Source organism: Myotis davidii, unplaced genomic scaffold, assembly GCF_000327345.1.
Source record: "Myotis davidii unplaced genomic scaffold, ASM32734v1 scaffold453, whole genome shotgun sequence".
NCBI lineage: Eukaryota > Metazoa > Chordata > Mammalia > Chiroptera > Vespertilionidae > Myotis > Myotis davidii.
The window spans coordinates 889,753-915,884 of record NW_006285234.1 but is presented as its reverse complement, the minus strand read 5'-3'; the positions used below and the strand labels follow the sequence as shown (position 1 = coordinate 915,884).

Here is a 26,132-nt window from a genome sequence, read left to right as displayed (position 1 = left end):
GACAGCTGGCCAGGGGCGGGCGCCGGAGGGCCCCGGGTGAGAGGAGGCACAGGTGGGCTCTGGAGTTGCAGGAGGCGCACTGTTTCGGGGAGGGCTCTAGCAGGGTCACCTCTCATCTCACTAATCGACCAAAACAGCCCCAAAAAGGGAGGTTCCCAAGAGCACAAAAGGCCCTTGTGAAGGAAAAAATTAATCTTAATTTTGCCCCTCCTCGCTCTCGATGGCATTCTCGCAGCGAAGTGACTTGGAATCCAAACCAGCTTCCCAAGGCCCCAGCCTCAGCCCTAAGCCAAGTACGTACAAGGCACCTTGATGCCAGGTGAACCCACGAAGTAGTGGAGCTGCGAGGGGCTGGGACACCAGGTGGCCCGCAGGAACTAGGCCCGAAGCTGGGTGGCTGTTCCCTCTCGTCCCCTCCCTGCTCTAGCCAAGAAGGCAGCGAATCCCCGGATAAATACAGGATACGTTTCTTTTTTTTTTTTTTTTAAATATATTTTATTGAGTTTTTACAGAGAGGAAAGGAGAGAGATAGAGAGTTAGAAACATCGATGAGAGAGAAACATCGACTAGCTGCCTCCTGCACACTCCCCACTGTGGATGTGCCCGCAACCAAGGTACATGCCCCTGACCGGAATCGAACCTGGGACCTCTCAGTCCGCAGGCCGACGCTCCATCCACTGAGCCAAACCGGTTTCGGCCAGGATACGTTTCAGTAAATAAAGCAGATCGCCCCCCTGCCCCGCCCTCGCCCCCTCCAGATAAAAGAGCAGAGTCCAGGCATCTGAAAATGGTAGACAATTCTGACCTCTGGGAATCTGTGGTGGGTTCTAAAAGAAGTCTGCTGCGGGAGTATAGATTAGTGCATTCTTTCCAGGTTGTGGCTTGGCAAGATGAGTTAAAATCCTTAGGAACAGTCATAAGCTTTCTGAATTAATAATTCCTTTCCAGGATCTATCTTAAGGAAATAAACCAGCAACAAGGATTTGTACACAGGGTTCAAAGAAGTGTATGACAAGCAAAATATATAACAAAATATGTGTACCAGAATGCCAAGAGTGGTAACTTCTGGGTTGCGAAGTTACAACTTTATTTTCTTTAGGTTTAATTACACATTTCCCCCAATAGACATTTAGAACTGCTCTGATCAGAAAGAAACTTCTTTATAAAAGCATGAACATGAGAGAAAGGGGAAGATATAGAATTGCTTTGTTTACCTTAATGATGGGACCCAAGTGGGGCCTTATGGGCCTCACCTGATTCAAACAGAAACTGGATAATCACTTCAAAAAATTAGGGATCGCCCCCTCCAAATATTGAGTGAGGCTGCGTAAAGGCTTCTTGTCGTCTCTTCCAAGTTCCACTCCACAGTGGAGCCACGTGGGGAGTAAGTGAGGCTGGAGCCCCGGAAGACACTTTAAAACTAGTTACTCCAAATATTGAGTAACCTGACTTAGCTATTGGTTACAGCTCAGTGGATAAAATCCTGTATATTTCTCACGTTTTCTCTTGCAACTACACTGTGTGATTCAGATTCAGAAGCTACGAATATCTGATCTGTAAATATGACATTCATCAGACACAGTTGTAATTTTCCAGCCTGTGGTTTCCACATGCAATGTGGATTCCACCAAACACTCACATTTACTTGGGGCTGGACCAGGGGACTTTTGCCAAAGAGCTAACAAAAGCTCCAAGGTCTTTGAGCAGAACCCTGGCAAAGCAAGGCTGCTGGTGAGTAACTTGGAGAAATGTGTGCTACCTCTGCCCTCCCCACTCTTCCCCTTTCCAAACCCGTCCCCTCTAAAAAGCCACATGCAGCCTCCATTTTGAACATTTTAATAAGAAAGTTATGAAACACGTGGTTCGTTATACAAATTTTGCATTACATTAAAACAATTTAATAAAATGCAAAGCAATGTCTATACATCTCTAGCTGTCTTCCCATATCTCCTTATCTTTTTGTAATTCAGAACATTCAGCAACCAATTTTCATTGATTGAAATCTCAAAAAAATTTTAGGCATATAAATAAGCAGTCCTAAAGTTTAAAAAGAAAAACCAGAGGGGCCACTGTTAGGACTTTGTGTGCTTGAACACTTCAAAATAGCTTTGTTTCCAAAATACTTATTTTAGTCAGCCTGAAAGAAAAGGTGGTTTGGAAATAAAAACTGAATCTCCAAGGTAAACTGAGGCAAACACTGACGTGTGTGTTTATGACTGGGCCTGACGCACAGGTCCTAGTGGGTGTGTCCTTTCAGTACCAATGACATCTCGGGATCATAAAGCAGATCTATCTATCCATCCTCTGAGGAACCCCCTGTTTTCTTAGGGCGAAAAGAAATCAGTCTCTGTGTGTAACAAAGACCTGTCCCAGCACTCTTCTCCTGCAGACACTCGCAGAGTCATGAGCGTCATCTGACTGGACTGCCCGTCATTCTGCTCTGGGCCAGGCTGGGCTGAGCTGCGGGGGCTAGCATCCTCTTCCTCCCCGCACTGCTCCTTGTGTCCCTCCCAAAGAGGCCTGCTCCGATGGGCACCCTGTTCCTTAGTCAAGGGAAATACAAGGAGCTGGGCTTCCCGCTAGCCCTCCAAATAAACTCTGTGGTTGTCGGGCAGGGAGCCAATACCAACAACAGGTCCTCTGTCACCCATGTCCTTTTCAGGAAGGGGGAGAGGCTGTCGAGAAGGAGGAATGGCAAGTGTCCAGGCTGTTGGGTGAGGGCCAGAGAGAAAAAAAAAACGGTTACAATCCTTATTCCCCCCACAGTTGCCCAGAGGATTGTGAATGAAACAGCACTGCTGACTTCAGCCTGCTACTCCAGGGGCACAGACAGAGAGCAAAAGGCAGGGCAAAGAGCCAGCCACATCAGGGCAGGATAAAGGGCTTTTCAGCTGAGCTGATGACAGAAGATGTCTGTTAGACTGAGGGCAGGTGGATGGTCCTAGTGTCCTCAAGTTGCCCAACCTCACGTGGGTGCACACACATGTTCTTGAGCACTCCCTCTCTCTCCAGTTTTCCAGTTAAAGGCCTCTCAGTTCTGGAAGTCAAAGTTCTGAATGGGGGAAATGCTAATGATTTGCATATCTGTTCTGAGGGCCCTGAAAAAGAGTCAAAAGCGCTTTACAATTGGGGGGAGAAATGCATAGCATGTTTCTCGGTTCAGGGAAGCAAAGATCTGCTTGACTAGAGGTGATACTCTTTCCAACACGTCTCAATTGATTATAGTTTTCTCTTGAAATTCAAGTCTAGGGCAAAAAAAGGGGGCAGGAGAGCAAATTATAGCCTTTTCAGACCTTCCCACAAACTAGTCTCTGATGATTCTGGTAGGCACTTAGAAGATAAGGAATTTGTGTAGAGAAAAATTAGAAAGAACTCTTCGTTGTCGCTGGTAGGAAAAACACACATGCTGGCACGTGTCCATGGGCCCTTTTCAGAAGTGTCCTAAGGTGGCCGTTCTCAGAAGACAATATGAGGTAGCCAGGTCCTGCTTAGAGCCATGGTCTTCTTACGATAAGTGCTGCTTATAGAGTTCTCCCTGGGGCATTGCTGTTACAGGGATTGTGGTGACTACTTGATTCTGAAACACAAATCTTTTTATTCTTTCAAACACCCAGAGGAAGATAAGTAGGATGCTGACATACTGGATCCAGGCAAACTTTATAATTTCCCAGAATCCTGGTAGATAAGTATACACAGTTAAGGAATCTCAGATGATATTTTCTAAGTAAATGTTACCAGTAAACGGGTAGATTTAGACAGGATATGGCAAAAATGTTTCAAATACCTTTAAGATAAAAGGGATAACAAAAGATTATTAGGACATAAATATGGATGATTCTGACCTAGAAAAATGGCTCATAAAGAAATAGGAACAGGAAATGAATTCCCCAGCCCTCACCCCTGTATGAATAGCAGACAGAGTGGTTTGTGTGGGGCTGCAATGCTGTAGCAATTTCAACTTAAGGCTTCCCACATCTGTTTCTTCTTGGGACAAGTGAGGAATCCTTTTTCCTTTTTTGAAACTGAGCTACTGGTTGGCTTCTTAGCAGAAAGGATATGATATGACTTCCACAGGGTATCGGATGACTGCATTAATCACAAATGGAGCCTCGGCAGCCCTTCCCACCAGCCAGATGGGGTTGGGGACAGTCAGCATGGTGGTTACTGCAATACAATCAGGAATTAATCCACAAATGCTCTCTTTGGCAATAAAATATCGAGGGCTATGCCCAGCTGGTGTGGCTCAGTGGTTGAGCATCAACCCACGAACCAGGAGGTCAGTCAGGGCACATGCCCAGGTTGCCAGCTCGATCCGCACTAGGGTTGTGCAGGAGGCAGCTGATCGATGATTCTCTCTCATCATCTTTCTATCTCTCCTTTTCCCTTCCTCTCTCTGAAATTAATAATAGCATATATAAAAATATTTTAATTAAAAAAATACATGTAAACTTTAAAAAAATCGAGGGCTATGAAAATACTCTTTTGACATCTCAGGCAAATTCTGTATTTCAAAACTCATATCTAAGAAATGATTTAAAAGGAAAGAAGTGAAATTGAATATGCAAAGTTGTTTACACTTTGTTAAAATACTTGTCAAAACACTTACGTTAAAAAAATGTGGAAACAGCCTATGTGTTCTTCTGTAGTTATTGAGTGGCTAAGCAAAGGAATACTATGCTACCACTAAAAATAACACCAATTAAAACTTTGTAGCAACATGGGAAAAATATTTATATTACAAAGTAAATAGAAATAAACTGGCCCTGGTCGGTTTTTTTCAGTGGTTAGAGAGTCAACCACAGACCAAAGGGTCGCAGGTTTGATCCCCAGCCCCAGCTGGAGCATGTATGGGAGCAACCAATCAACGTGTCTCTCTCACAAGGATTTTTTTTTTCTCCCTCCCTCCCGTTTACTCTCTCTAAAAGCGAATGGAAAAAAATATCCTCGGGTGAGGATTAACAACAAAAAGAAATAAACTGGATCCAAAAGTGTCTCTAAATTATGACAGCAGCTATATAAAAAGATTTGCATATAGCCAGGCAACTTTGGCTCGGTGGATAGAACATCAACCTGCGGACTAAAGGGTCCGGGTTTGATTCCGGTCAAGGGCACATACTTGGGTTGTGGGCTGGATCCCCAGTGTGGGGTGTGCAGGAGGAAGCCGATCAATGATTCTCTCTCATCATTAATGTTTCTATCTCTCTCCCTCTCCCTTCCTCTCTGAAATCAACTGAAAAAATAAAATAAAAGAGATTTGCATATAGAAAAAAATTTAAAAAACTTGATTTGTAGTGTTTTAGTTTAGTTTCAATGTTTTTTTGTTTTAAAATTTATTTTTAAAATAATGCTGTTCATGTATTACATAAAATCAGAAAGAAATACTGGAATTGCAGTCCCGCCACTTGTTAAGTGTCTGTGCTTAGTATCCATGATGTCTGGTTGCCAAGCAATACGAGAAAACCTCAGACCACCAACCAGCCAAGCAGGCCAAGTCAAGTGCATGGGATGGCCTAAGAGCCTCACCTCAGTAAGGGACGGGCACACTCTGCCTTACAGCCAGAACCTTGGGTGCATCGCATCTATTCTCCTAATTCAGTTGCTGGTATGGGGTGAGTCACTCACATTCCCTGTTTCCATCTGAAAACTAGAAACAGTAATTTGTCTTTGGCTTCTTTTACAAGTAAATGGAGCGCCTCAATTAAGCTTATTTTTAAAAAAGGAAATCCATCAAACCAGTGGTGGGATATGGCAATTAATTGGCACTAACTTGATGGATCACAGAAGTGGGGGTAACGTAGACTGTGGGTCTTTAGATCAGGAGGAAAAAGGACAAGCCCTGGGTTGCCTGCTTGTCTCACATCACTGAGCATTCATTGGTTTTGACATTTTCATCATGAGAAGGATTCCAGTTCTGTTTCTCTCCAAAGACCCCACTAACCTGGAAAGTCTTGGTGAAGCACCTGAATGAAATTTACTCACTGTTCCTTTCTTGATAGGCAGCAACAATCCGCGTGAGGTCATAGTCATGGGCAAAAGGACTGGTTCCGTTGATGACAGACACCTGGGATATAGGAGGAGGCCCTGATGTAAGCACTGGAACAGCCTCTTCTCTGGCCTTTCTACCCTCCTGCCCGCCCAGGACCACCTTCTTGTTCTTGGTGACCTATTCCAGTCTTACAATAATTTATTTGCTCTCAATCTTTCCACTTGTGGGATGGAAACAAGGGGTCAATATCTACTTTTCACAGGTTTTTAAGCTATTTATAAAATACCTCTCTCTATTCCAATGTCAGAAATAAATCCTTTAATTTTTAAAAATAGACCATATTTTCAACTCCTTTGTCGTGTCCTTGCTCTTCTCTACATGATCTTTCAAATGTAGATTTGGAAAAAGGATAAAGTGCAAATAGTGAGCATATAATCCTCTGAAGAAGGAAATGACTTCCTGCCCCCTAGTATCATATTCCCATTGATATGGGGATAAAAAGTGCTACGGGTTTCTAGGTGAAGGCAGATTCAAATGCTGAAGACTGAAGGGAGATATTTAAAAATGTAAAATCGCCTGGCTGTTTTTGCTCAGTAAAATAGCCTGGCTGGTTGAGCATCAACCCATGAACCAAGAGATCACAGTTTGATTCCTAGTCAGGGTACATGCCCAGATTTTGAACTTGGTCCCCAGCGGGAGCATGCAGGAGGCAGCCAATCAATGATTCTCTCTCCTCATTGAGGTTTCTACCTCTGTTTCTCTCTCCCTTCCCTTCGCTGCAATCAATTAAAAACAACAACAAAAAAGTGAAATAAAAAGAAGGGTTCCATTCCAAGATAGCAACAAAGGAACTTCCTGAACTGACCTCCTCCCACTGACAAACTAAATCTACAACTATACATGGAGAAATTCCCTCCGAAAGAAATTCAGAAACTTAGTTGAGTGACTCCTACACATTGGGCAAATGAGAAAATATCCACATCACCCACATTGAAATGATCTTAGCAAACCCTCAACTACTAGGAGCCACAAGAACACCGAAGGCAGCTTAGAAAATGACAAAGGCTTGACAGCAACAAAGAACTCTGGCTGAGCTGATTGGTAAGATTAATTTCCTACATGAGTCCACTCTGTCAAGATTGGGAGAGAGGGATGTTTTATCTAATGCACACAAACCAACCGAGAGTCAAGGAAAATAAAGAAATAGAGGAATATGTTCCACACAAAAGAATAAGGTAAAACTCCAGAGACAGACCTTAATAAAATGGAGATAAGTGACTTATTTGAAAAAAGAATTGAAAATATCAGTCACAAAGATGCTCACTGATGTCAGGAGAATAATGCATGAACAAAGTAAAAAAGGCATTATAAGAAAATCACAGCTAAATACTCCTGATGAACAGAAGTGCAAAATCCTCAACAAAACATTAGCAAACCAAATTCAACAATACATTAAAAGGATCAGATACCATGATCAAGTGGGATTTATTCCTAGGATGCAAGGATGGCTCAACATCCACAAATTAATAGATGTGATACACCACATTAATAAAATGAAGGATAAAAATCTTGCCTGGCTGGTGTGGCTCAGTGCTTGAGTCTCAACCTATGAAACAGGAGGGCACATGCCCGGTTGCAGTGGTGTGTGTGTGTATGTGTGTGTGTGTGTGTGTGTGTGTGTAGGATTCTGTTGCATCATTGATGTTTCTATCTCTCTCTCCCTCTCCCTTCCGCTCTGAAATCAACAAAAGAATATTTTTTAAAAATCATCTTAATAGACGCATAAAAAGCACTTGACAAAATTCAACATGCATTTATTAAAAAAAAAACCTCTCAACAAAGTGGGTACAGAAGGAACATACCTTAATATAATAAAGGACATATATGACAAGCCCACTGCTAATATCATGCTCAATGGTGAAAAGCTGAAAATTTTCCCTCCAAGATCAGGAAGAAGACAAGGATGCCCACTCTCACAACTTTTATTCAACATAGTATATGAAGTCTCAGCCAGAGCAATTAGGCAAGAAAAAGGGAAAAAAAAGTCATCCCAATTGGAAAGAAAGATGTGAAATTGTCACTATTGGCCTATGACACAATATTGTATAATAGAACACCCTAAAGACTCTACCAAAGAAACTGTTAGAACTTATAAATCAATTAGTAAAGTTGCAGGATACATAATTGATATACAAAATCACTAACAATGAAGTATTAGAAAGAGAAATTACAAAAAAAAATCCCATTACATTGCATCAAAAGTAATATAAAATACATAGAAATAAATTTAACTAAGGAGGTGAAATATCTGTACACTGAAAACTATAGGACATTGATAAAAGAAACGGAAGAAGGCACAAATTAATGGAAAGTTACTGTGTTCATGTGTTAAAAGAATTAATGCTATTAAAATGTCCATACTACCCAAAGCTACCTACAGAATCAGTGGAATCCCTATCGAAATCCCAGCGTTATTTTTCGCAGATGTGGAAAAAACAATCCTAAAGAATGTATGGAATCACAAAAGACCCCAAATAGCCAAAGCAATCTTGAGAAAGAGCAAAGCCGAAGGCATCAAACTTCCTGATTTAAACTGTATTACAGGCTGTTGGGCTTCTCCGCCTGCCGCGGATGCAGTGCGTGGGCCACGGGCGCACCCAGAGCAGCCAGCCGCTGGCGCCAGCGCGGGCTAGCAGGCGCCAACGCGTCGGGGTCGGGGTCCTTGTGTCGTGCAAACGACGCTAGTAGCTGTCACCGTGACAGCAGGTGCAGCGCTTTAGCCCCAGGTGGGCTCGGGGCTGCCTGGCCAGTCTCCCTTCGCCCCTTCGCCCCTAGCCCTTTCCTTCCTGGACCCAGCGCCAACCAGCGACCCTTAAGCCCACCATCGCAGCGGGCCATGGCATCCTCGCAGCGGGCCATGGCATCCTCGCAGCAGGCCATGGCATCCTCGCAGCGGGCCATGGCGTCCTCGCAGCAGGCCATAGCAGCCTCGGTTTCGCAACAGCCCATTAAGGGGATTCTGAAGAACAAGAGTTCCGTGGCTTGCTCTCTGGTGCCCTCCGCAATACAGCAGCGGAACAAGAGTGTCGACGAACTGAGTAAAAAATCCCAGAAGTGGGATGAGATGAACATCGTGGCGACATATTATATAGAAGACGAAGATTTAATTAAAGTACATGAACCAAGCACTCCAGAAAATAGCATGGAAAGTGATGATGAAGGTGCACTATGTGATTCAGAAACCATTGAAGTCCTGAACCCAGAGATATTAGCTAAGAAATTAGCTGCCGCTAAAGGCTCAAAGCCAAAGTATCTGGTTCGCCAACAAGAAAGCAATGAAGATGAAGACAGCGACATCTCAACTGAAGGTAAAAAGTCTTTATTGACTACCTGCTGTTTATTCTTTTTCAGGTGCTCTGTAGGAAATGAGCAGGGGGGCGGGAAGACCCAGCTTCACAGAATTTCCAAAGGAGTTAGTGAAAAACAGCTAGAGTTTGAAATGAAAAGGAAGCTTCATGATAATGACGGACTTAATCTTAAATTAGCTAGACAATTAATTTCAAAAGAACTACTTGAGTTGGAGGAAGATGAAGAAATATCAACAACGGCAGCTGGAAAAAATATGAATATGGAAGAATCAAATCAAAGATCTACTACAGGTGACCAACTGCAAAACAAATTACAGAGTTCATAGAAGAGATTTGTTCAACACTGTGACTGACTGATACAAACCCCTATTTCTATAACATACTGCTTCCTGTTCTCTACAATTCATGACTTAAGTACCAAAATGCACGCCAGTTATTATATGGAGCCAATAATTAAATAACTTTAGAGACTAATTAGACTGAAAATGCCTAATTGATACATATTCTTGTGCCTATTACTCACTACAAATACAGCATAATATCAGTCCAAAACTGTACTACTTTTGTAAGAACACTCGTTAATTTGCATAAGATATTATATAGCTTATGTTGCTTTAAAGGTTAAACAATATCTTGGGGAGGGCATCTAATTTATTTTCTTCACTTCTAGATGTAATAGCTCTTAATAAAATATCAAAATCCAATTGGATTATATAGGCTGATAAATACTCAGTCTGAAAAGTATTTTAACACATGTCTCAACTGAATTTGTTTATTTGAAAAGGATTATGATAGGAGTTACTGTTGCATTTTCTGGCCTACTACCTTTAAAATTCCTTTTGAGTTGCTTTATGTTTAAAAGGAAAGAATCAAACTGTTTCCCACTGCCCTGGACGGTTTGGCTCAGTGGATAGAGCATTGGCCTGCAAACCAAAAGGTCCCAGGTTTGATTCCAGTCAAGGGCACATGCCCAGGTTGTGGGCTTAATCCCTAGTGGGGAACTTCCAGGAGGCAGCCAATCCATGATTCTCTCTCATCATAGATCTTTCTATCTCCCTCTCCCTTCCTCTCTGAAATCAATAAAAATATAAAAATATTTTAAAAAAATAAACTGTTTCCCAACAAACTAGTTTTATTGCCCTTGCCGTGTAACTCAGTTGGTTGGATCATTGTCCCATACACCAAAAAGGTTGCAGGTTCGATTCCCGGTCAGGGTACATATGGGAAGCAGCTGATCAATGTTTCTCTCTCTCCTTTCCCCTCTCTCTAAAATCAATAAACACATCCTCAGATGAGGATTAAAAAAAAAAACTAGCTTTATTCACAAATAAATTATCAGGTTAAATTTACACTAACATCTGACTTCAGATCAGTTTTTAAAAATAAATATAATAATATAGTCTCAGCATTCCCTTTATATGCCTGTCCTAACCACCTGCCTTTGTTTCTTATTTCTTTCCACATATATACACACAATAATCTTTAACCTTTACACTAGTAAAGGTTCATAAAGATTGTCATGACATTAGGAACTCTTCTTTCTCTCATATATTCTATCATGTACTACAACAATGAAAATTTTATTTTGACTATCAATGCTTATTTTTTTTCTTCTAATACATGGAGAAAACAGATTAAATAGCAGCAATACTACAGGAAATACAATTCAACTGCAGAATTTCTACACTGTTCTGATTTTAGCTTGCTAATTAAATAGCTATTACTAGTTTACTATCTGACTTAAACAGACCTTAGGGTACAAATGAGATTTTTTTTGTATGATGGGATCATTGTGTGTAACCAGTAAAATAATGATAGTTCCTGAATGTACAGACAGAAGTAATCCTGAAAGTATTTTCATTTAAAAGCTTTAATCCCTGCTTTAAGGGAATATGATAATGTATACTATGACAAATGTACTTTATTCTCCTAACACTGTAAGATTGAGACTCCCCCCACCCCTGGAATGAAGTGCAATTCCTGTGTATCTTGGTTTAGTGATAATTGTACTTTTAGTCAATTATTTGTATCTTAAAATTTTTTTTATTAGCCAAAGAATCCATTATATGAACAGACTTTTAAAAAAAATTAAATATATTTTTATTTATTTCATAGAGGTTGGGAGAGAAAGATAGAAATATCAATGATGAGAGAGAATCATTGATTGGCTGCTCCTGCATGCCCCCTATTGGGAGTGGGACCACAACCAGGGTATGTGCTCTGACTGGGAATTGAACTGTGACCTCCTGTGTCATAGGTCGAAGCTCAACCCCTGAGCCGCACCAGCCCGGGTTGAACAAACTTTTAAAATAATTTCTGTATATTGTATATATAAAATGGCTTTTATTGTACAGCTTATCTTCCACTTACAACTTTGTGGAAATATCAAAATATGTCAAAATAAATAAAAAGTAGGAGAAAAAATAAAGCTATACTATAAAACTATAGTAATTGAAACAGTATTATATTGGCATGAAAACAGACACATATCAATGGAACAGAATAGAGAATCTAGAAATAAACCCACCAATATATGGTCAGTTAATTTATGACAAAAGAGCCAAGCATTCAATGGGGAAAGTATAGTCTCTTCAATAAATGGTGTTAGGAACACTGGACAGCCACATGCAAAAGAATGAAACTAGACTCCTATCTTACATCATATATACAAATCAATTAAAAATGGATTAAACTTGCCCTAGCCGGTTTGGCTCAGTGGATAGAGCGTCAGCCTGTGGACTGAAAGGTCCCGGGTTCGATTCTGGCCAAGGGCATGTACCTTGGTTGCGGGCACATCCCCAGTGGGAGGTGTGCAGGAGGCAGCTGATTGATGTTTCTCTCTCATCGATGTTTCTAACTCTCTATCCCTCTCCTTGCCGCTCTGTGAAAAATCAATAAAGTATATTTAAAAATAATAAAAAAATGGATTAAACTTAATTTAAAACCTGAAATTGTAAAACTAGAAGAAAACATAGGGGGTATGCTCCTTGACATCAGTCTTGGCAATGATTTTTTGGATTTGACACCAAAAGTACAAGCAACAAAAGCAAAAATAATAAGTGAGATTATGTCAAGTTAAAAGCACAGGAAAGCACAACAAAATAAAAAGGCAACTTACAGACTGGGAGAAAATATTAGCAAATAATATATCTGATAAGGGGTTAATATCCAAAATATATAAAGATATAAGCTCACACAACACAATAGCAAAACAATCTGATTTTAAAAATGGGCAGAGAGCCCGGCTTGTGTGATTCAGTGGTTGAGCGTCAACCTATGAACCAGGAGGTCATGGTTCGATTCCCAGTCAAGGCACATGCCTGAGTTGCGGGCTCGAGCCCCAGTAGGGGGTGTGCAGGAGGCAGCCAATCAATGGTTCTCCTCATTGATGTTTCTATCTTTCCCTCCCTCTCCCTTCCTCTGAAATCAATAAAAATATGTATTTTTAAAAACAAGCAGAGGAACCAAATAGGCATTTTTCTAAAGAAGACATATAGCCCTGACTGGTTTGGCTCAGGGGATAGAGCACCGGCCTGTGGACTGAAAGGTCCCAGGTTTGGTTCCGGTCAAAGGCATGTACCTTGGTTGCGGGCACATCCCCAGGAGCGGGTGTGCAGAAGGCAGCTGATCGATGTTTCATCAGATGTTTTCATCGATGTTTCTATCTCTCTCCCTTCCTCTTTATATATATATGACATATAGATGGCCAACAGGCACATGAAAAGGTGCTCAACATCACTAATCATCAAGGACATGCAAATCAAAACCACAATAAGGTATTACTTAAAGCCTGTTACCAAAAATACAAGAGATAACAAGTGTTCGAAAGGATATGAGGAAAAGGGAACCCTTGTGCACTGTTGGTAGGACTGTAGCTTGGTGCAGCCACTATAGAAAACAGTATGGAGGTACCTCAAAAAAAATTAAAAATATAACTACCATATGATCCTGAAATTCTACTTCTGGGTATATATCCAAAGGAAAAAAACAGGATATTGAAGAGATGTTCACTGCAGCATCTTACAATGGTCAATGATCATTTACAATGGTCTGGGAACAACCTAAGTGTCTGTCTGTCAATGGATGAATGAATAAAGAAGATGTGATAAAGAAGATAATCCAAACATGAAAAAAGAAGGAACTCCTGCCATTTGCAACAACATGGATGGACCTTGAAGGCATTATGCTAAATGAAATAAACCAGACAGAGAAAGATAAATACTGCATGGCATTCACTTATATGTGGAATCTAAATAAGAAATCAAACTCATAGAAACAGAGTAGAAAATTGGTTGCCGGGGGTTGGGAGCCGAGGGCAATAGGGAAAGGGTTAAAGTACAAAGTTTCAGCTATAAGATGAATAGTCTGAGGATCTAATGTATAACAAGATGACTACAATTAGTAATACTGCACTATGTAACTGAAATTTGCTAAGAGAGTAGAACTTAAATGTTCTCAGACATATACAAAAAAGATAAATGTGTGGTGATGGATGTGTTAACCAATTAAAAGGAATCCTTTCACAATGTATTCATCTATCAAATCACCATGATGTATACTTTAAATAGTTTACAAGTTTGTCAATTAAACCTCAATAAAGCTGGGGGAAAAAAACCCCACAAAAAAAGCAAAAATCTTTTTCAAGTTAAAAAAAAAGTGCCATATTAAGTTTATACTGTATAGTCCTCCTTTAAAAAACAAATAAAAAACTGACCTTGATTATAGCTAGGGTGACCATATATCCACGTGTGTCTGGAACAGACCTGAAATAACTGATAAAAGTTCCTCTTTCCTTTTCAAAAGTAGCCCAGCCCAACTTATATGCCCCCCTCCCTGGGATATAATAGAGGTTAGTAGCAATAAGTGTTGAAATTAATGAGTTCTGGTCTTAGACAATTCATGGCTCTGTTCCTTTCATGCTGTGGGACTTTGGAAAAATTAATTAATCCCTGTAAGTCCCAGTTTCCTCAAGTGTAAAATGAGTCCATTCTTTCAACAAGTCTGCCTGAGTACTTATAGTGTGCCAGCACTGTTTCAGGCACTGGGGTGAAAGTATAGATGTCAGCACTTTTACTATTGAGGGAAGTAGCAAATAAACGAATAACATACCTTTAATATTTCAGGTGGAAGTAAAACAGTGAACCTAGGTGAGGAAGGACGGAGAGAGAGGGGAATGCTATTTTAGAAAGAAGTGTCAGGGAAGGACTGTGTTCAGAGGTATTTGAAAAGAAAGTGAATGGAGTGGCAGCATAAGCTATGTGGATACTTGGCAGGGGGCAAGGCCAGTGCAAGAGCCCTGAGGCAGGAGCCACTTTGTGGATTTGAACAATAGCACGAAGGCCAGTATGGCTGGAATGGAGCAAGGGGGGCCATGATAGGACAAGCCGCTGGTGAGGTGGGAAACGGCTGAGTAGGCATCTCCTGAGGTTGCTGTGATGATTAAACAAGATCATATATTTAAACCTCTTAACTCGGGATTATGTACTCCAATAATTGGTAGTTAGCATTATTTTTGAAATGTACATAACTAAAAAAAGATCACTTAAAATATGGTGTGTGTGTGTGTGTGTGTGTGTGTGTGTGTGTGTCTGTGTGCGCATCCAAAAGCATTAAACAATTTGGTTCTTAGATTAAAAACAGAGATTTTTTTCCTTTCTTTCTAGATATAAATACAGGCACATCTGTCTCCATTATTTTGAAAGAATTCATGGCAGGAATTCCTCAGGAATCCTCTTCTGTGCCCCTACAGAGAAATGCTATTTCCAACTTCCATTACTCCCTCTACAAAGAACTGGTAAACACTAACATATACAAATAAAAGGAGATGGACAAGGAGAAGTATCCTTACGTTGTATCGCACGTCTAGGCCATCATAGCTTAGGGGCTGCTTCTGCTGCAGCCTCAGGTCTCCGTTCACATATAACTGGGACCCCGGAATAGCGAAGGAGGATTGAAGAAATGCCATGCTCTGCATCACGAAGGTTGACATCCTCTGAAATCATTAGAGGGAGAGCCAAGATCAGTTTCAGTCAGATCTTAAGGGCTCTGGGTTCTAAGCATCACCTGTCTGTGGTGGAAGCCTAACAGTCCCCCACATGCCTGGCTTGGCCATGCAGGCAGAACTCTGCCCAGAACCCTCGGGACTGTTCAGAGATTGTATAAATTAATATGGCCCTAATTAAAAAACATTTGACCTGCTCAAGTTAAACCCCAAACTGCACCTCAGAAAAGAGCCTTTTTCTACAGTGTGGGTTTTCCTAGAAATCAGAAAGGGGATCTGTTCTATTAAAAGACAAAAGGGAGAGGACAGGCTTCCCTCAGGAATTGACTCACATGCAATTGGTAGGAGAAAGTCAAGATGAGTTGCACACCAAGAACATGCTCCGTGGACTGCAGGGGAAGCTCCAGTTTAAAATGTAGCATGTCCATTTTCCCGTCCTGGTTTCTGTCTTCTTCTCTAGTCTAAGAAACCCAAAGAGGGCCAGTGACCCTTATTAAGTCGGGAAGAATCCATATTACTGTTGTACATACACAATGAACCACTGTCCCGCGATACACAGGTATTAGCTTCCTCATCAGAAGAAAAATGCATAGGTATAAGGGATCAATATTGGAGAGAGACACAATGTGCATGGCCCCTGAACTTCATACATGTGCTTCTCAAATATTCAAGGGCCAAAGTGAACAGGAATTTGACTAGGTAATAACAACAACAAACAACTGGATGGTATTTTTCTTTTTCAGTCTCATTTGATGTTTTTGTTGGTTTGCTTTGTTGCTGGCATCTTTTCATTTTTACAAACAGGCTGAAGTTGGTATGGAAAGTTTAAGTAGCATATCAGAATTATTTTCTACTTGTCTAGAAAAGAAAACTAATACGAATCATTATGCATTCCCCAGATTCAGCAGAAACACACCAAGCTCTATTTATACAGTACATCGTTTAACCACGAGTGTCTTTGCTGCAAATTCTCAGTACTGGACTGCATCTCATCATTGTCAGGATTTTAAAGCCTAGCGTACTTTTAGTGCCAATCAATAAAGCAAAATAGGAAGCTCTGGAAAATCAGTAAGCCATTAAAACTACAGATACTTCATAAATTATGTACATGAAAGTAGGGAAAACAGATCTTAGGAGGGAAAATGACAAATTACAGCTCATAAAAAAAACACTGGTACCCAATCTTGTCATCCATAGTCTTGCCTCTTAGTGATCCTACTACGACTTGCAGGAAAGGATGGCTACAGAAATGTGATCGTTGCTGACACCATTCCTTGGCACGCTCTGGATCTTGTTACTACAACTGATACTTTCCCAGTGTAGGTTCCCAGAAGGATTTTACTATGGTGTATCAACATTCCCATCTGAATTCTCCATCTACGGATTCATTTTTCTTTCCACCAATACCGTTATGCAAGGAAGAGATTCTTTGTTCTTTTTTTCAGGCTAATAAGGTCGTTTTAAGATGGAGCTATCTCAGTTTTCAGAAACTTTCAATTGCTTCTTTCCTTCTGGACAATAATGTCCTTATCCTCCACCTTGTTATAGAGAAACTCGCCCTCTGTCTTCTGTTGGATACTATTTTCACTGTCCCATTCCATCAACTTTGCAGGTGCAGCGGAGGGATATCTGTTACTCGGGCTGATGATCAAATTACTGAGGCAATTATGTATTAGCAATAATGGTTAGGATAGAAAAGAGGCTGCCTTGTCTTTCTGTGAATCTTCCTTAGTTGGTATCTGGGAAGACTTGGAAGACAAAGTCGGGTTAACTCTCTGGGGTGGATCTACGCCTTCTGGATCCTTAGGTTAAACAGGAAAACAAAGATCAAATGTCTCAACTTGCAAGGGAGGATAGTGGGTAGGAGGGAACTGCCAGAATACAGACCCCAACACAGTGTGGGAGAGAAAAGCAATTCATTTGATCTTTAAAATAAGTCTAAGGTAAGTAGAGCAAGCATTATCCCCATTGAATAGATGAGAAAATCAAGGTTCAGGGAGGTGAAGGGATTTATTGGTACAGCTAGTAATGGGGATAAGAAATGATATAAAAGGTGCATCTCCCACAGTGACCTGTCACCAAGTTAGAATCTCACTCCCCTAAGGTTGGCAAGGTGGGCTACATTCTATGCTATCACTTGGACCACTAATGAAATCAATTATTTAATTCCATTTATTCCAAATCAATCTTAACACATGTGCAAAAGCTATAAAGGCAGGCATTCAAAGAACTAATACTTCTTTAACACAAGTTCAAGGTTATTATCTAAAATCAAATTGATGTGTCTGGCCAAGATAATTCATAAATCACACCATCATCTTATTTCTATAAGGTATATGTGCAATTTGGAACAATGTTAATATCCACTGGTTGTTTCAACTAGTCCCACTGCATATCCCAGGAGATATAAGAATATTAATAATAGTAATAATTAGAAAGGTAGGTACTATCATGTTCTTTATATAGTCACATTGAGGCCGAGAGAGGGTATGTAATCCAATGACAGAATTGGGGCTAGGACTTAGGTTTATAGATTCCTGATTCAGTGCTCCTTCGATAATAGCCCACAAGAACCCCAATTTCAAAGATTTCTGGTAGTTAAAGAAAGGTAATCTTTTCCAGATATAATGAAATCAATACCAATATACTAGGTCGGATAAATATAGGCATTGTTGCATTTAGTCAGTGCATATCAGTCAGTCTACCTGGACCAATCAGGAAAACAGAAACTAAACAGTTATTTTAACAGAGGGAATTTAGTATAGGGGATAATTAGTAGCATAAGGGGACAAAAAAGGCAAAAAGGGAATGCTGTGATAACACAGAGAGGGTAACTGCAGGAAGCAGCTCCCGCGCCTGGAGCTGGAGCAGGAAGGGAAGAGGCTGGCATTACCTCCAGGAGCTGGGACTCAGGTCTCAGGAAGGAAGCGCTTCCCAGCTGACACTGATACCTCTAGAGCAGCCGTGGGCAAACTACAGCCCGCGGGCAGGATCCGGCCAGTTTGAAATGAATAAAACTAAAAAAAAAAAAAAAGACTGTACCCTTTTATGTAATGATGTTTACTTTGAATTTATATTAGTTCACACAAACACTCCATCCATGCTTTTGTTCCGGCCCTCCGGTCTAGTTTAAGAACCCATTGTGGCCCTTGAGTCAAAAAGTTTGCCCACCCCTGCTCTAGAGTGTTGGAGGAGGAAACCATGAGAGGGAATGGATAAGGCTGGAGGAAAGACTTACTCTTTCCTGTTTGTATCACCCTGGCACTGGTTCTTCAACTGGCAGTAGCAACTGGTTGCAGTTTCTAGTTTTTTCCTACTCCTAGAACAAGGCTCGTCATGCCTCCTACTGGCAGAGCCTAACAGGGAGTCAGTGGGCAGAAGAGAATGTGGTTTTCATCATCTCAGTGTGAGCATCACAAAGCAGAGATAGGAGGGCGGCTTTGGAGCTGACACAAGAGTAAAAACAATGCACCATCTGACTGTAAGAGTTGCTATAAATTAAGGAGTGCAATTGTTTCCAAATGCCCTGACTTGCAATATTTCCCCCCCCCAAGTATCTCATTGTTTGTTTTTACACTGTTCATTCTGTCGAGTAATATTCTTTTTCTTAATATATTTAATGATTTTTTTACAGAGAGAGGAAAGGAGAGAGATAGTTAGAAACATCGATGAGAGAGAAACATCGATCAGCTGCCTCCTGCACACTCCCCACTGGGGATGTGCCCGCAGCCAAGGTACACGCCCTTGACCGGAATCGAACCTAGGACCCTTGAGTCTGCAGGCCGACGCCCTATCCACTGAGCCAAATCGGTTAGGGCAATATACTTTTATTATAAAGGTTAATTTCCTAGTTTATACCAGTGTTCATTTTGCCATATATTTGCCATTGAATGTTCCGGTTTTTTCTTTTTGTGCTGAAAATACTCTTTGGCATTACTCTTTGGGTCTCCTGAAAATAGGGACCACTACTTCAGGATTCCTAGACTCATCAAATCCTTACTACCTGTATTTCAATGAGTCTAAGATGGCATCCTATCTAATAATAGACAAACATGGTAATTGACCGTACCTTCGCTATGCCTCCCATTGGCCAATCAGTGTGGTATGCAAATTAACTGCCAACAAAGATGGCGGCTAATTTGCATACTGCAGGCAGGGTGGGACAGTGCCATCCCGCCTGCCCTGCCGCCATCCGGGCCTGCTATCTGTGACCCGCAGCGGCGGGGCGTCCCATGTGCGACCCCATCCGGGCAGCCTGGCAGTGCAGCAGCAATCGGCTGGCCCGCCCGGCTGCCATCGGGCATCCTGTCTGCGACCTGACCCAGGGCAGCCAGGCAGGGCAGCAGGGATCTGGTGCAAATTTTTGTGCACCAGGCCTCAAATCAATTATAAAATGCACCACCCACCAGCCTCCACCACACACATACCCTTCCCATCCCACCAATAGAGTTAAACTCTCATTTCACTGTAAATCCTATTCACAACTTTAATGACCTTTTTCACTTTTCCCTTATTTTTTATTTCTCTAAAGTTAATAAGTATTTTATTTGCTTGCTTAGTTTTCTATTTACTTATACAATTTCAACAATCAGCTTCTATTGAAATTCCTCACAATTTGATGTTTATTCAAAATCTAGTTCATGCCTGGGCCAGTGTTGCTCAATGGTTGAGTGTTGACTCATGAACCAAGAGGTCACCATTTTTTTTTAAGATTTACAAAAAATGTATTTTATTGATTTTAGAGGAAGGGAGGAGAGAGAGATAGAAACATCAATGGCGAGAGAGAATAATTGATTGGTTGCCTCCTGCACAGCCCCCACTGGGGATTGAGCCCACAACCCAGGCATGTGCCCTTGACCAGAATTGAACCCAGGACCCTTCAGTCCACAGACCAACGCTCCATCCACTGAGCCAAACCGGGTTGGGCAAGAGGTCACCAATTTGATTCCCGGTCAGGGATTATGTCTGGGAAGGGGTCGATCCCCGATGTGGGGTATGAAGGAGGCAGCCAATCGATGTTTCTATCTATCCCTCTTCCTTCCTCTCACTCTAAAATCAATAAAAACATATTTTTTAAAAAAAAACTTGTTCATGACAATATTCTAATAGTGAAAAAGTGAAATCAATTCAAATATCCACTAACAAGGAACTGGTCAAATCCATCACAGTTGTTCCATATTATGAAATACCTTGTAGGTCTTAAAAAGAATAAGGTTGATTAACAAGTATTGATACATACCCCAAACTGAGCCTTTAATTTTATGTCATTATATATACCAGTAACTTTAACATTTTACAATAAGCATGCAATCTTATAATCAGAAAAATATAAGAAAATGTATTGTATTCAAGAAAAAAACTTGAATCGTATTTTGTGTGTCATTCATATAACTAATCAGATTTAATTTTTTTTTTCATTTTATTTAGTTGCTGGGGGGGAAAAGGTCTGAATTTTTTTTTTTCCAGCTACACAAGTTTGGCTTGCAGGCCAATAATCTCAGAGATGTTTGCTGAGATTAAACTTTGGAAGAAGGAAACCAGAATTTTCATATTTCTAAAGGGAAATGTTTTCAAAACATGAGTGTTTGTAAAGGAAGCACTCACTTACCTGAACCGAATACTAAATTACAGACAGTAAAATGCTTCCTTTTCCTTCTGGACAGCTACAGGACGGGGCAGCGGCATCTAATAAGACCAGCCCGGGAGGCGGGAGGGCGTTCCCGGAGGTCGTGTAACCAATCAGGGCCGGGGCTTCCCAGGGTCAAGCCTGCATAAAAATGCCTGCTCCTTCCGTTCCGAGTGTTTGGATGCACAATTGCAGCAGCACTGAGGGTTGCAACAAGAACACTGCTGGTCCTCCGTGACCCATAGCGGAGCTTCCGCGACTACCTTTCTATCAGGCAGCCCACGGAAATGACCGGGGGCTGCAAACAGGCGGCCGCAGGCTTCTGGACTCGGTGCCAGGTAGCACGCTGACAGCGGCTGCTAACTTTCTTGGGGTGACGGGCAGCTTGGAGAAATCGAATGAAATAAGAGACTTACTCCCCAGGAAGTTAAGCCTATGTTCAAACCACTGAGCCTGTGTACACAACTTACCGTGGGATCGAGGACCCTGAAGACCTAAGCTGGGGCTCCCACGGGGCCGGGCGCTCGCCCTCTCCTACCCCCGCTCCCGCCCCTACCTCCACCCAGTCCCGGTGGGCAGCTGGGCCCCGGCAGGAACCACGCACCGAAACGAGCGGGACGCGCAGATGATCCCCCTGCAGCCGGTTGAAGGCGGGGAACGTGCTCCAGGCGAGGAACCCGCCGCGCTCGGGTCCTAGCAGGGCCAGGAGCAGTACCTGGTGCTGGAAGCGCACAGTCGGCTGCTCCTCGTAGCTGCTCCGCTTCAGCCAAAACCCTGAGGTGAAAAGGGCGGGAAGGCGGTGGGGAGGGTGTCAGCAAGGCCGGCGCGGCTGCGGCGGGCCGGGCAGCTGTGGCACGCGCCCACCGGGGGAGGCTCACCGTGGCTCCGGAAGGCCACCAGCAGCGGCGGGATGTACGTGAGCGCGGTGGCCAGCAGCAGGAACAGCGCGGCCTTGGAGCAGAGCCCCGCGCGGTAGCCGCGCTCGACCGGCTGAGAGAAGAGCTCGTAGAGCGCCATGAGCACAGCGCCGAGAGAGTCCGCCCGCCCCTAGAGTCTATCTATCCCTTGGCGGTAGCGAAGGGATGAGCAAGTTTGGCTTCTCCTGGTTGCCATAGCCTTGGTCTCCACGGCAACGGACGGCGCAGGGAAGGGAACCAATAGCAAGGACGCGGGGCCTCGGTGGGCGGGGAGCTAACGAGGGGCGGTGCCCACTGGGACTGTTGACCTCGCTTTACACATTACGTGCGTTTTCCCAAAGGCGGAGTGGAAATACGTTTCTGTGCACCAAAATCATAGCTGTTGTGTTAATGTGTGTAAAATAAGATTTTCATAAAAGTTGACCCGAAGTTAAATATTTGTGCGTCTTTCATTAAATATGAATCAAAGGTTCATACTTGAGTTCAACCAGTCCCGATACACCCTGCATTGAAGGAAAGCACAGAACATCTTTGTGTCCGTGATTTCGGACCTGGTCCTGGGCTAAGACCGAGATCGGGCCCCTTTGTCTCTAAATTTCCTGTTGCTTTCACTATACGGCAGCACAGGTTCGGAAACAGGACACAAATCTCCCGGTTCTTGGTGGGATAAAGAATAATTACTACATAGCTCTCTCGGTCATACTTTGTTACCCTGATTGGGCACAAGCTTGTCTCTTGGTTTTAGGGGAAGCTGTGATCCTCCCCAAAGATAACACTGGCTTATCACTGAATTGAATGCCCCAATCCCCGGCTGAAAGCCAGTATTTCAAACATGGCAGAAATTTTCTCTCTCTCTTTAAAAACCGTGGTTCACATCCAAGTTCATCAAAAGGCCTTGAAGGGTCACATTACAGTGCCAAGACAGAGTGTGGAGTCCAGTAGTTGAGGCCCTTATTTTGAAAGCAACCTAGAAGTGGCTTTTAGATTAAGAGAACAGCTGTGATCCTAACAGAAAAACAGAGAGAGGTCAAGACCTGCCCTTCTTTAAAAATGATCCAGGTTCCTCACCACAGTCCAAAATGACAATGTCATCAGCCAAAAGATGCCTTTGACATCTGGTCCAGCACTACTCATTCTTGCTTTAAAGCTCTTCTGGGATGGCCACGAAACTCTTAAAGATAGTAATTGCATTTCTTAAACCTTGTTATGATTCTGACATTACAGTATATTGTATCTTTAAGTAGATGTCTTTCATTCAATTAAATAACCATCAAAATAAGATGGTTCTAGAATAGATGGTTCTAGTGCAGTGATGGTGAACCTTTTGAGCTCAGCGTGTCAGCATTTTGAAAAACCCTAACTTAACTCTGGTGCTGTGTCACATATAGAAATTTTTTGATATTTGCAACCATAGTAAAACAAAGACGTATATTTTTGATATTTATTTTATATATTTAAATGCCATTTAACAAAGAAAAATCATCCAAAAAAATGAGTTCGCATGTCACCTCTGACACGCGTGTCATAGGTTCGCCATCACTGTTCTAGTGTCATCTTCTGAGGGTGGCTCTGTTCTGAGGAAGGAGATGTTTGCCTTCAAGGCTCCTTCTTTCAGCAGAAGGAAACACACACATTGTAGCTAGTCTTAGCTTAGTCACTGCTGAAACAGGGAGGTGACTGCCAAGAATTTAGGTGTATGAAGTGCTTCAGCCTCCCCTGAGATGCCATGAGTTTCCAAAACAATCTATATAATAAAAGGCTAATATGCAAATTGTCCCCAGTTTGACCAGGGGGTGGGGCCATCTGGCCAACCACCTGTGGTTCCTCCCCCAGCCCAATCCGCCTGGACTCCACCTTTGCATGAATTCATGCACTGGGCCTCTAGTCTATAATAATAAAAGCGTAATACGCTAATTAGACCAGATATCCTTCCAGACGAAGCCAGGGCTTCGAGGGAAGCCCGGGTCCCGGGTGCCAGGGGGAAGCCAGTGCTGGCAGCCAGGGGAAGGAAGGCCTACTCTTGCACAAATTTCATGCATTGGGCCTCTAGTCTAACAATAATAGATACTAATATTTACTCTTTGATGCCATGACTTGAAGAAGCTAGTCTTTGTGGTTCTATTTCAATTCTTTTAGAACATTCGATTTTTTTTAGTGCTAAAGATCTGCGTATATTGTGTCATTTTTATGCATTCATGACTCAGAACTGACTTTTTGGTTTCCAAGGACAAAAAGAGTCATTCTCTGAAAGCTACATATTTTAATTATGTTCTATTCTTTTCTAGAAGCTCCTATTCAGGGCCTTTGAGTCATGTTAGAACTCCTGAATATTTGCTTCAAGGTTTTCCAACACTTCTTGGCATTTACCTATGTCACTGAACTTTTGGCTTTCCAGTTTCTTATAACTACAGCTTTTGTTTCTATGTGTTAAGGAAAGATTATCCTTTGAAAAATGTAACCATCCCAAAACATAAGATTCATATTTTCTCTGAAGTCTTTCTTAATAAACCTCTCTTGGCTTTGTGTCAGCCCCATTGCCCTAAGCCATCCCTCAGTATCCCATGTTCACACACCTCTGCAACATTTGAAATTTTTTTATAGGTCTGTTAATGTGTAATTGTATATATTCATTATGCTATTTCTCCTCCTAACTTAACCTCTTCAACTAACAACCTCCTCAAGGAAGACATCCAGTGTCCTTAGAACATCCAATAAGCCAAATATAACTACCCAACGGGTAAAGAAGGTGATGTATATCATCAAGGCAGATCAGAGAAATTAATTAGAACTGGAAAGAGACATCGTGAAAGCATGTAAAGACAGAAAACAGAAAGACACTGTACATCATTAAGATCCTCAGGTGTTGCCGAAACCGGTTTGGCTCGGTGGATAGAGCGTCGGCCTGCAGACTGAAAGGTCCCAGGTTCGATTCCAGTCAAGGGCATGTACCTTGGTTGCGGGCACATCCCCAGTAGGAGATGTGCAGGAGGCGGCTGATCGATGTTTCTCTCTCATCGATGTTTCTAACTCTCTATCTCTCTCCCTTCCTCTCTGTAAAAAATCAATAAAATATATTTTAAAAAAAAGATCCTCAGGTGTCATGCCTATGGATTGGTGGGTGGTGGATTGTTCCCCAGAGAAGTGTACTAAGCTCTTCCATGTGCAAGGAGGTGTACATGCCTTGGAGTAGGACACATGACCAGCTCTGTAAAGGGAAGCAGGTGTTTCAGTCCAATATCTAACTCCTCCATTGACTCACTATAAGATGGTGAACAACCGTCTTCATTCCTCAATGTTTGTTTCTATTTGCAAATAAGGCATTTACATTTTCACTCACTCTCTCGCTAATTTAATAGCTTGAAGTACTTCCCTCCTGAATTTGAGACTCATAGAGCCACTCAATGACTCTACATCTTCATTTGCATGTGTCTCTTGGACATCTTATACTTAATAGATACAAAACAAAACTCTTAATTCTCACCACCCCCAGCTGAATCCACTCTATTTCAGTAAATGGCAATTCTATCCTTCCGAAAAATCTTGACTTTGACTTATCTGTCATACATCATCTCCACTCTATCAGCAAATTTTGTCAGCTCTATTTTCAGAATATATTTAGAGTACAATTGGTCTAAGCCATCATCTTTCACCTGGATTATCACAATAGCCTCTTAACTCTTCCCCTTGCTTCCCTCCTAAACCCCTTGTAGTCTACTGTCTACACGGAAGCTAGCCTGAACACTTAAAAAGGAGAGTTATATCACATCACACCCCCGCTTAACATGAAATTCAAAAGCTCAACACTTTTGGTTTCAATCTCCTTTATCTCACCTCATAACATACTCGGCCTTGTTTTTTCCGCTCCACCCACAAGGGTTTCCTTCCTGCTCCTAGATTTGCCAACCACTTTATCTAATTAGCATTCTATCACTCTCTTGTCACCAACTCTGTTTTATTTTTCTAAACAGCACCCATCATTACCTGACATTTATTTTTTATCTCGTTTCACTAGAATAGGAACCCCATGAGAGCAGAGGTGTCCGTTCTGTTTACTGGTTTTTCCCAAATCCCAGAACTGTTGCTATACACAACAATAATTTTTGGTATGAAATTCATTAAAATGAATTTTTTTCATTTCATTAAAAACAAGCAAGTTGCCCTAACTGGTTTGGCTCAGTGGATAGAGTGTCGGCCTGCGGACTGAAGGGTCCCAGGTTCGATTCTGGGCCAGGGG

General features: G+C 42.0%; 2 protein-coding genes and 1 pseudogene across 3 annotated transcripts in view; 2 read left to right on the top strand and 1 right to left on the bottom strand.

Moving 5' to 3' along the window:
• Positions 1 to 1,941: 1,941 nt before the first annotated feature.
• TMEM231 (transmembrane protein 231) lies at positions 1,942 to 23,247 on the bottom strand. Of its 2 annotated transcripts, none has more exons than XM_006755750.2 (7): positions 21,860 to 23,247; positions 21,586 to 21,755; positions 15,688 to 15,816; positions 15,203 to 15,346; positions 5,980 to 6,061; positions 4,059 to 4,164; positions 1,942 to 3,686 (listed from the first exon to the last, which is right to left on the bottom strand). In XM_006755750.2, the coding sequence occupies exons 1-7, from the start codon at positions 21,996 to 21,998 to the stop codon at positions 3,506 to 3,508; spliced, it is 951 nt and encodes a 316-aa protein (XP_006755813.1). In that variant the 5' UTR covers positions 21,999 to 23,247; the 3' UTR covers positions 1,942 to 3,505. The 2 variants fall into 2 exon arrangements, with proteins under 2 accessions (XP_006755813.1, XP_006755814.1); XM_006755751.2 differs by having other exon boundaries at positions 21,697 to 21,755.
• On the top strand, positions 8,346 to 20,591 carry LOC102767449 (annotated as a pseudogene).
• GABARAPL2 (GABA(A) receptor-associated protein like 2) overlaps positions 23,001 to 26,132 on the top strand; it is a 17,227-nt gene continuing 14,095 nt past the window's right edge. Inside the window, exon 1 of the mRNA XM_015558781.1 lies at positions 23,001 to 23,079. Coding sequence (XP_015414267.1) covers positions 23,001 to 23,079 — 79 coding nt within the window. The remainder of the gene's footprint in view (positions 23,080 to 26,132) is intronic.